The 10,795-nt window shown below is 52.6% G+C and overlaps 1 protein-coding gene across 9 annotated transcripts; it reads right to left on the bottom strand.

Moving 5' to 3' along the window:
* Positions 1 to 1,200: 1,200 nt before the first annotated feature.
* PYCR2 (pyrroline-5-carboxylate reductase 2) lies at positions 1,201 to 10,369 on the bottom strand. 9 transcript variants are annotated; one of them, XR_010941444.1, is made up of 9 exons: positions 10,111 to 10,369; positions 9,740 to 9,810; positions 8,554 to 8,733; positions 8,238 to 8,459; positions 7,928 to 8,020; positions 7,579 to 7,742; positions 5,604 to 5,823; positions 1,627 to 1,702; positions 1,201 to 1,507 (listed from the first exon to the last, which is right to left on the bottom strand). XR_010941444.1 is itself a non-coding variant. In XM_067729600.1 (7 exons), exons 1-7 carry the CDS (start codon positions 10,175 to 10,177, stop codon positions 5,739 to 5,741), a joined length of 882 nt encoding a protein of 293 aa, XP_067585701.1. In that variant the 5' UTR covers positions 10,178 to 10,369; the 3' UTR covers positions 1,623 to 5,738. The 9 variants fall into 9 exon arrangements, 6 of the variants coding, with proteins under 6 accessions (XP_067585701.1, XP_067585703.1, XP_067585699.1 ...); XR_010941445.1 differs by lacking the exon at positions 5,604 to 5,823 and having other exon boundaries at positions 1,206 to 1,507; positions 10,111 to 10,368; XR_010941443.1 differs by lacking the exon at positions 1,201 to 1,507 and having other exon boundaries at positions 1,623 to 1,702.
* Positions 10,370 to 10,795: the final 426 nt, after the last annotated feature.

Genomic DNA, 10,795 nt, shown 5'->3' with positions numbered 1-10,795 from the left:
CACCTGCTTCCCAAGATCTTGTGAGAATCCTATGGGATGTGATGGGTGACAGCAAATTACTGCGTTCATAAGAAAATGACCAACAGAGTGACGTCCAGGATGCTAAGGACCAGTGAAGGGCTGGGGCAGAGGGCTGAGGAGAGGGGAGGCAGTCGAGGGATGGAGTGAGCAAGACGGTGGGGGGCACGGGGTTCAGCAGAGACAGGCACATGTGTGCAGGGCAAGGGGAGACTTTGGGGGGAGATGTGGGCAATGGCGTTGGAAAAGGAGATGCGTAAATACTCATTTCTCATTCCTTTCTCTTCATTCAAAATGATGGTTATATTTGCTTCCATACTAAAATGAAAAAATTAAAATATCTACTTCTCTGAGTGGCTTTCCCGTGGCTTGGTACCCTCAAAAAAAGGTCCCTACCCCCGCTGAAGGCTGTAATGAGGCCAGTCCTGACCCCGTCTCTGTTCCAGGTCTCCTTCCCGGGCACCCGCCAGGGACCCCTGTACATTATCCCCCGTTTGCATCCCCCCTCAGCCTAGTTTTCCGGTCGTTCCTTGTGTTCCGGCAGGAGGGCCCCTCAGTTAGAGCAATGAGGAGGGCAGCCATGCCCGCCTGAGGCAGGACATTCAGTGCTTCAGAAAAAGAGTCTTGGTTTCTAGCATCCAGGCTTTTCCCTTCATTGGCTTTGTTCCTAACATCTCCAAACCTCAGTATTCCCATCAGTAAAATGGGGAAATAATAACTACATCATAATTACTCAATTAAGATTCAATGAGATCATGTATATTGCATATATAATATTGTGCCTGGCACTTAGGAAGAAAATATATGTTAGTTTATTAAGAAAGTTTCTATGTTTTAGGTTATAAATGAGTAGCTGCTTGACAAGGAATGTCAGCCAGGCTTCCCATCTCAGGAAAGAGGAAACCTTGCGGCGTGGGATTGCAGAAAGGGTTGGGGGTGGGGTGGGGTGATGGGAGGGAGACAGGAGGGAGGGGAGGGGGGAGGGGTGGGAGACACACCACTGTGTCCGGGCAACACTGTCATCTGCCGAGGTGCCACCTGGCTGCGCGGTGACTCAGCCTTCACTAAGGCTTTACCCAAAGCAAAGACCACCCTGGGAGAAGCACATGCAATTATTATTATTTTTCCATTTTAATGTAATAATAATAAATTGAAACCAAAGCAGATGAATGACTTGTACGAGGTCACCCGGCCAGTGAAGATTAGAACCCAGACCTTTGTTCTTTCTGTTACCAGAAATGCATTAACCAAGCTGGCAGAAGGAAAACAATCTTTACTGTGATGTAATTGAAAACATACTACAAATGAAATTCCAGTTCAATATTCAGGTCTTACAATTCAGGGTGACCAGTACCTGAGAGGTGCTGGGGTTTCTCAGCTTCTCCAGGTCACCACTATCGACGTATCTTGATTGACAGAAGAAGTCTCTGATGTCTAACCAAATATATTGCTGCTCCAGCCCACCGAGTGCATTCCTGGTTGTTTTTATCTTCAAGGAAGAGAGAACACTTATCCATGTAACTCTTTCTAAAATTGAAAGCTGTTATGAAATTGATTTCCATCCCAATCCCATTTTACCTAAACATTCCTGAGGTGCTTCCCTCTTACCTAAGGAACCCCAGAGCTGTATGAAATTACAGATGGCTTTGAGGTGTCCACATGCTGAAAAAGCTCTCAGGCAGCCCTGAGGGAGGAAGAGGGTGAACTATTAGAGATGCCCCCGAGACAGAGTGGCCAGGATAGAAATTCACTAAGAGTTCCCCACAACCCAGCCAATCTAGCACGAGCACAGCATCTCAGAAGTGCTCAGCAAACACTGGCTGATTGAATAAAAGAGTCAGAACTCAACAGTTGAGGGTCAGGCTGGGAGCTGCACAGGGCTTTCACCCCAGTAAACCAGAAGCTTCTTGAGGCACAGCAAGTAAGAGCCCAAACTGACATTTAAGCAGAAGAGTTGTCATTCATTCATTCATGACTGTATGCATTCATTCAGCTGTGTTTACTGGGTATCAAGCATTAGGACCAGGAGGGATGGCCTACAACCCAGCCTGTTCCCCATACCTGGAAGCACCCAAGTTGGTGGTGGAAACAGACAGGAAAACAGATGATTACCACACGACGTGGTCAGTGTCACTGGGGAGGAGTCCCAGGTTCCACAGGAGCCCAGAGCTGGGCTCTGGCCCACAGTGACACAGAAGGTGGGCCCAGGTGGAAGGAAGAGGCTGGGCCCAGAGCACCCATTTGTCCACCTTTGCCAAGGAGGACACACTCATGCCCAGAGTGTTCCTGGATGCAGCGCAAGACCAGAGTAGGGCACTCGGGTCGCTCCAGCCCTGACTGACCGCCTTGGGGCAATGCGTCCTGCTAGAGCACTGCACAGCCAGGGCAGCCCGGCAGCCCCCTGAAGGTCTACAGAATGTATTTGGTGACTAGGTAACACCCTCGTATGATTCCTAAATCAGTACACTGCAAAAAGGTTTATAATGAGATGTTACTCCTGTCCCTGTTCCTGTCAGCCTCCTTCCCTCTGTCCCCCCACAAGTACCCCTTCTTGGTGTCTTGTGTATCCTTCTAGAGTTTCTTCATCCAATTTCGTATTTCCTCCTTTTCTTACATAAAGGTAGCAAGCTATCCACACTGGCTTGGACCTTGAAAAGAGGTGCATTTCATTTTCAAAACACTACTGATCTCAAGTAGACACGATATCCATTCTGCCTACGTTCTGGTTTATTGGTAAACCAGAGCACAGGTCAAGGCTTTAAGTATTTGACTAGATATGCAGAAAGGCCTGTCTATACCATCTCGAACGGTGAGGGAAGAAGCACAGTCAGGCTCTCTGGTGTCCCTCCCCAGAGCGTTGCTTAGTAATGGTCACGTGCGGACAAGGATGAAGAAGGGTGTGTTTGTGCCCCACGCGGCCTGCCAGTGGGGATCAGGGGAAACATTTTAAAATCTTTTAACTATGGAGATCATGCCTGCTTATTGCAAGCAACAATCTAAAGCAAAATAAACAGAGAAAGAAATCAACTGAGAAGTCAACCTCAATCCCACTTCCCCAAAGTAACTATTGCTAACTTTTGGGCCGGAGGTCTGTGCCCCCATTTCACAGGAGAGCAAAACTGAGGCAACAGATGAGGGAGTGTTTGGGGGGTCCTGAGAGAAGTCAGTTATGAAACGAGGGCTGTGCCTGCTCTAGGCCCGGCTGCCCCCAGAGTCCAGGTGGAGAAGCAGAGAGTGGGGGAGGGCGGGCAGGGGGTTAGCTGGCGCCCTTCCTCACTCTTACCCATCTCCGTGCTTCCTTTTCCTCTGCCTTCCCGTGTTTTCCACTTCTCCTCCCTGTGTCCACATCTTTCCTCGGCCCTTGTGCAACTCAGAACAAGGACCAAGCCTTCCTGACTGCGGCACACCCCGGCCTCACAGGGTGCTCGGCGCAGAGGGAGTGCTGCGCAAGTGTTTCTTGGGAAGGCTGCCCTAGCCTCTCACACCAGCTTTTACTCCTACAAGGCGTCAGGAAGCATTCACGGGCTTTCCTGGTGGCTCAGGCCCCAGCCGCTAGACCCTCTGTCCAGGGTGTCCTCTGCAGCTCCATCCCCCGCACCCATCAGCCCTGTGAGGAGGCGGGCAGCTGAGAGGGGCCGGCCTGAGGCCCTGCAGAAAGGCGACCGGAACTGGTTTCCAAGGGGGGGCCCTCTTCGCCTACGCCCTGGAGGCCTGGGGCCGCAGCCACCTTGGGTGAAATCTAGTCCTGACCACACCTGGTCAAAGCTCAGAAGCAAAGGGCAGGGGGTCCTGAGCAGGTGGACTCACCTGAGCCAGATGGACCCTACACACCAAAGCATGAGCCAGGGCCTAGCAGTTAGTAGGTCCTCAGTAAATGTATGTTGGTGGATTTAGGCCTGGGAAGGAGGTGGCCTTGCAGGGGGGCGGAGGAGAGGAGATGAAGGGCAGTCTCCTGTCACCTAAGACAGCTTGCCAGCAGGCTAGGTGCAGAAAGGACAGAATTTGGTATCAGACTTGGATTTGAGTCCTGGTACCACTTCCTAGCTAATTAAACCAGGGACTGAACTCGGGCCACAGCAGTGAAAGCCCAGAATCCTAACCACTATGCCACAAGGGAACTGCCTATTTCCTTTTTTTTTTTAAGTTTTTTTTTTAAAAATAAATTTATTTATTTATTTTTGGCTGTGTTGGGTCTTTGTTTCTGTGCGAGGGCTTTCTCTAGTTGCGGCAAGCGGATGCCACTCTTCATCGCGGTGCGTGGGCCTCTCACTATCGCGGCCTCTCGTTGCGGAGCACAGGCTCCAGACGCGCAGGCTCAGTAGTTGTGGCTCATGGGCCCAGTTACTCCGCGGCATGTGGGATCTTCCCAGACCAGGGTTCGAACCCATGTCCCCTGCATTGGCAGGCAGATTCTCAACCACTGCACCATCAGGGAAGCCCCTTTCTTTAAAGTTTTATGAAGTGTAACTTACATATCCTAAAATTCATGCACTTTAAGTTTACGATTCAATAACTATGTCCAGAGTTGTGCAACCATTGCCATAATCTGATTTTAAATCACTTCATCACTCCAGAAGAAACCCTGTCCTTGTCCCATTCCCACCCCAGCCCTAGGCAACCAGTCTACCTCTGTAGAGTTGCATTTTCTGGACATTTCATGTAAATGAAATCATATAATTTGTGGCCTTCTGCAAGCAACCTCCTTAACATGATGTTTTTGGGGTTCGTACGTTGTACCATGTGTCACTACTTCCTTTTTATTACTGACATAATATCCATTGTGTGGGTATAACACATTTTATCCCTTCACCAGTTTTTCAGCATTTGGGTTGTTTTCACTTCTTGGCTATTTTGAGTAATGCTGCCACAAAGAATCATGAGCAAGTTTTTGTGTGGACATCTGCTCTTCTCTCTCTCGGGTAGGTATCTACAAGTAGAATTGCCTGGTCATACGGCAACTCTGTTTAACCTTTTGAAGAACTACCAGCCTGTTTTCCAGAGTTGCTGCACCATTTTACACCCCTACCAGCAATACACAAGGGTTCTAACTTCTCCACATCCTTGCAACATTCGTTATTATCCTTTTTATTTTTAACTAGAAGTCACACAGTGGGCGTGAAGTGGTATCTCACCGGGTTTTGGTTTGCATTTCCCTCATAACTAATGATGTCGAGCATCTCATTTGCCATTTGTAAATCTTCTTTGGTGAAATGTCTATCATCTTTTTGGGCCACTTACTTAACCTCTCACTCTTAATTATACCCAGCTCCTAAGGCCATGAGACTTTATGTAGAGGGTTTGCAAAGGGGCTGCCATATAATGAGGGCTTAAAGATGACAGCTTTTAGTATTGTCGTACTCGTTGTCACTTTGGCCCCCTAGGAATACGCTGGAGTTGGGGCCCAGCTGCCCTCCCTCCTCAGGGGAAGGTGAAGGATGAGCTCCACTGGCACAAGGGTCCACATGTTCTAGATGTTCTGCTGAGCAGCTCCACACGATCTCATTTCATACCCACCAGAACCTTTTGATGAAGCATGACCTCCATATTTCTAGGGATGAAACCTTGAGGTCCAAGATATTCAGTACCTTCTCCAAGGTCGCCTAGTTGAAAGCGGTGGGAACTAAGATGTGAACTCAGAGCTGATGTTGAAGCCAGTGCCACAGGCAGGAGCTGGTGGGGGCAAGCACCAGGGACACGGCCTGCAGGGGGAACCTCCGGGCTCAGTCCGGCTGTGTAGACGGCCCCACGACTGATGAACAACTCAACTGGAGTAAGCTGCTTATCCCCTTCAGGCCTCGGCACCCTCTATAAAGTCAGAAAAAGAATAGTTCCTCCCTCGGAGGGCACGTGTCTGGATCCGATGTAGCGCCCGGCCCAATACAAGCAGGCAGCTTCCTCCTTTGTGGCTGGGCTGCGGCCAGCCCCCCACCAAGGCCACTTGGCTCTTCTTTGCCCTGAGCTTTGGCCCATCCTAGAACACAATCTCCTAACCCTGACCCTGACCCTAGGGGCCGGGCTGGAGCAAGGTGTCATTACAGCTCTCAGGGCCTGGCCCCTTATTTCCTCTCATCCCTACTTCTTGCCTTTAGGCAGTACTCTCCCGAAGCTGGAGCACCTGGAGAGGGCCTCGAGTTCTCTAGAATGATGACTTAAGATAAAGCATAAGAAAAGCAGGGTAATAAAAAATAAAGCTTTATTAAAGCAGCTAAGCTTAGCAGCACTGAATAACACACTTTCAATGGTATACCTCGGAAGCAAGAGTTAAATAGAACAGTCTAATAGGTGCATTTCTGATTAACTGTGATCATTCTAAGTCACTCTCTTCTTTTCCATTTACCGATTCAAAGAGAAAAGCTCTTGTCATGTTTTGTACCTCTTACCTCCTTGACTTGGCAACAAACTGACCCTGCCTTGGGCTCCAGCCAGAGGACCCCAGTTGAAGGGGTCATCAGCTGAAGGTCTCCAGACCTCCCTATGGAGCTGGGGCTCTGACTGGAGTCCCAGCCTCTCTCTCCTGTAACCGTGTGAGGTGTGCAAGGCTGCATCTGGTTTCCAGCATCCACCACCCCTTCAGAGCACCTTCTAACCAGAGACAGGAGGGGAAACTAGTGCTGCTTGGTCTGAACAGACTTGAGGAGGTTTTATCACAAGGACCTGAAGACTGACTGAGTCTACCCCTGCACTACACAGCGTCCCTCATCCGAGGGCTCCAGTCACAGAGAGAAGGGCAGACCGAGGCTGCCTTAGTCTCTTTTGCCTCCTGGGACTGGGCTTCTCGTGAGGAGCTTCCCTGAGCTGGAGGGGGTCAGTGAGGTCACTGTGCGGGAGTCCAGCTTCACTCTGTCCAGGAGCGTCTTCTTGAGGGCAGCTGGGGAGATCTTTTCTTGGTCGGCCATGGACTGCAGCTCTCTGCAGACAAAGCCCCAAGAGGTTGAAGGAGGAGCCAGAGCTGCATGAGGCTTCCCCATTCACTTAACCCCCAACCCTTGTTGACTTGGTACCAGCCAAACTTAGAACCCCAAACCAAAAACTCCCCTAAGCTTCCTAGAAGTGCTATTTAACTAAGTAGGGTTACTACATAGATGTAGAGCTTTAAGTGTTATCTGTGATCAGATGGGGAGAGAGTGTGGAAAAATCACAGGACTGGAGGTCAAAGACTTGAGGTCGAATCCTGCCTCCATCACTTACTAGCTGTTTGACCTTGGGAGAGCTGTATCTCTAAGCCTCGACTTCCTCATCTGTAAATCAAGCTAACGCCAGCTATCAGAACTGTGTGAGAATTAAATGAAGGCCTACAAACCCTTACCTAACAAAGTCTAATAAATCGTGGTTATTAACAGAGCACATAAAAATAAATAAATTTTAAAAAATTTTAAAAATTAAAAAAATAATAATAAATTAAAAAATAATAATAAATTCAAAACAAAACAAAACAAAACAGAGCACAGACTCCAGCATTGGTAATGGGACCAAAGATGGCAGATTCTGCAAGATGGTGTGCAGCCCATACTGGGGCTGGCAGGGAGTAGAGGGCCTGGGCAGAGGAGGAGAGAGACCCACCGTGTTTGGATGCAGGAGGCCTCAACTGCGTTGATGAGCAGGGAGCGGAAGCCCCCGCTCTCTAGGACGTGCAGGGCGTGGATGGTGGCCCCCCCAGGGGAGCAGACATTGTCCTTGAGCTGGCCCGGATGCTGCTCTGAGTCCAGCAGCATCTTGGCAGCACCCTAGGGCAGGAGGGAAGCATTAGAGCAGAAAACTGCTGGTGCCCCTTGAGATGAGCTTCTCCACACCCACTGCTCCTCCCCAATCCTTATCCCAGCTTCCCAACCAAGCCGTGCCCCGGCCCAGTGACCCCTAAGAACCCCATCCCCACACTGTGGTCCAGAACACGCAGGCGGAAGATACTGACCAGCAAGGCCTGGGCCCCCAGTCGGACAGCCAGGCGCCTCGGCAGGCCCATCTTCACCCCACCGTCGGCCAACGCGTCCAGGGCCATGAACGCCTGTGGAGACACTCACTGAGCCCTGGGGCAGCAGGCACTCAGGGGCACCCCCTAGGGTCTACTTTTCCTGATGACTGGAACTAGCTCCAAGGGTTGACCTCCTCCACCAGCCTGCCTTGCCCAAGAGGTGGGTGATACCCCCAGCCCAGGCCTGCCTGCCAGCCCATCTTGCGCCCCTGGGTCCCCGGAAGGCTGCGTAAGTATATGAGGGCCTCACATAGGCAGGCCCGCTGCCGCTGAGCCCTGTGACGGCGTCAATCAGGTCCTCCTCCACCTCAGTGCAGAAGCCCACGCTGCTCATGAGCTGCTCCAGGAGCTGCCCATCCTCCACCAGGGCATGGGTGCCCGTGGCATACACTGTCGCGCCCTCTCGCACCAACACGGGCGTGTTGGTCATGCAGCGGATCACCTTGGGGGCCGGTTGGAAGGCCATCAGCTTCTGGGGTTAAGGCAGAGGGCCGAGTGAGTGGCCAGTCCCACTAGCACCCACCCCTCCTCCCCTCACACAGGACTGCCAGGGCTGAGATGGGCACCTTCTCGACAGAGCTGATGGTGACACCTGCCGCGCAGGAGACCACAATGTGCCTGGCCTGAATGTCGGCCCCGATCTCGTCCAGGATGAAGGGGATGATGTGTGGCTTCACGGCTAGGAACAGGACGTCACTGTGCCTCACTGTCTCCTTATTACTCCGGGTCAGGTTCACACCCATCTTCTGCGGGAGGAGACCACTGGGCTCACAGTGTGCAGCCTCACTAGGCCCAGGAACTCCCAAGGAGCAGCTGAACCCCGCAACAAGCCTGGAATTCCCTGCCCCAGCCCCTCAGGGTCTGCCCCTACCGCCACCGGCACAAAGTCTTCCAATGTTGCTACCGGGCAAGTGAGCATAGGTGCTGGATGCGGACAAGCTTCCCCATGGCAACCAGGAAATAGCTGTCCCCCATCCCCACTTCTCTGGAACCCAAGGCACCCCTCTGCCAGGTAAGAAGTCTCCATGGCTGGAAAGTGGCAAAGGGAAAGGTGAAATGCTAGTAGTGCCCAATGGTCGGAAGCGAGGCCGTATTCCAACTCCAGACACTTGTTCATCAGAGTGCAGTCTCTGTGTGGTCCAGGGGTGGGCTGGAGGATACCCATCTCTCTAAGACTCCATATGGAGAAACAGGGCCCTCCAGTGCTGGTAACATCAGCCATCCCAGGCACAGACACTGCCTGTCGCCCGCCTCATTAGACATCCTCTCCCACACTGCTCAGATTTGGGGTGAAGACTTGGGATATTCTTTTTTTAGACAGAGGAACAACTAACCTGCCAGGTTCTTTCCCAACACGCTCTTTTATGCCTCAGAATAATTCAGCTACGTGGCTATTGTGGTCTCCATTTTATAAATGAGGAAACTGAGTCTCAGAGTAGCCGAGGACCGTAAGGCCACTTAGCCAGTGGATGAAGAAAAGTGAGTATTTTATTGGATACCTACTATGCGCCAGGTGCTTTCCATACATAAAACCTCAACTAACCTTCTAACCACCCCAGTATCTGGATTAGAACCCAAGTCTGTCTGCCTGGGTGCTCCCACCACCCTGAGCTGCCCCATGGAAGGTGGAGGATTATGCTCCTGGTGGGTAGGTCAGCGCCGACCATGGACCAGCACAGGGGCTCAGCTCATCAGGCCATCCTTCTCCTGGGCCTTCACCCTCTTCCCCAGTTACCCCCCTGCCCCACCTACCCTGAGCGCGGACACTGTGGGCAGGTCCATGTCCGGGGAGCTGGCTATTATCTTGTGAGCCGACAGGATGCCTGGAGAAGACAGGGCTTTTCAACTGGGGATCATGGCCCACCCGGTTCCCATGCTTTCCCTGGGAAAGCAGAGTCAAAACCCACGACGTTCTGACCAATGTGGAGACGGCTGCTAGTGTCCTTCTCCCCGCTCAATCCCTTATGCGGGCATGACTCTCTTGCTGCTTAAGAGGAGTTTCCTCTCCCCCAGCAGACACAAATTCCCCTTTCTTCATTCATTCACGTTCGTGGGGTGGAGGGCGGTTCACAGGGTAGGCTAGGAACCGTCCGCACATCCGCCTCCCGCCTCCCGGCGCTTACCTGCGGCCGTGAAGCCCCGCGCCAGGGCACAGGCCAGCTGGCCAGCGCCGATGAAGCCCACGCTCATGGTTCCAGGCTCTGCGTCTGCCGGGCCGCCGCAGAAGTCGGCTCAAAGGTGCCCTAAAAGAAGAGTGGAGAACGGAGGGCCCAGCGGGCGCAGAGCCCCAGACCCGAATCCCGGTAGCTGCCCGCAGCTTCCGGGCCGGATCCCGCCACCCCTCCTCATTCACACTCACCGACTGCGCCGCAGGAGCCCAAGTGTCCCCGCCCCTCCAGGGCGACCAATCCTCGGCCGGGACGAGGCCGTGTGCCCGCCTCCTGCGCACGGGATTGGCGGGTGGAATCTCGGACGCGGCGGGTGAAGCCGGGATTTCCGCCTTGTGTGGGCCCCAGCCCTGGGGGCTCGAGAGCCCAGCCATCGGAAGCCGCGTGGGGCTCAGCGTTGAGGCCGGGCAGAGGTCTGGCTAATGTTATTCTTGGTGCTGGCCATGAGCCGCACCTCGAGGGCAAGAGGAGCTCTCCAGGTTGCTGATTTGTGGGGACGAATGTGACGCTCTTGGCGGGGCTTCAGACAGGAGCTTGGGGACCTGTGGGCTCCGGCCCGCGCGGGGAGGCAGCGGGGGAGCCGCGGTTACTCACTTGAACTTGCGTGGTTCACGCGATTGGTCTTATTAACTATATTGCG

The sequence above is a fragment of the Pseudorca crassidens genome, chromosome 2 (genome assembly GCF_039906515.1).
Source record: "Pseudorca crassidens isolate mPseCra1 chromosome 2, mPseCra1.hap1, whole genome shotgun sequence".
NCBI classification, from domain to species: Eukaryota; Metazoa; Chordata; class Mammalia; order Artiodactyla; family Delphinidae; genus Pseudorca; species Pseudorca crassidens.
Note: the sequence above shows the minus strand (reverse complement) of the source record. Positions and strands in the feature narration are given on the sequence as shown.

Coding starts and splice junctions, on each gene's coding strand:
- PYCR2 (XM_067729597.1), bottom strand. CDS start 10,177: ATGAGCGTGGGCTTCATCGGCGCTGGCCAGCTGGCCTGTGCCCTGGCG. Junction 8,460..8,553: donor CCATCAGCTCTGTCGAGAAG/GTGCCCATCTCA, acceptor CCTTAACCCCAG/AAGCTGATGGCCTTCCAACC. Junction 6,928..7,578: donor GCCTCCTGCATCCAAACACG/GTGGGTCTCTCT, acceptor CTTTGTCTGCAG/AGAGCTGCAGTCCATGGCCG.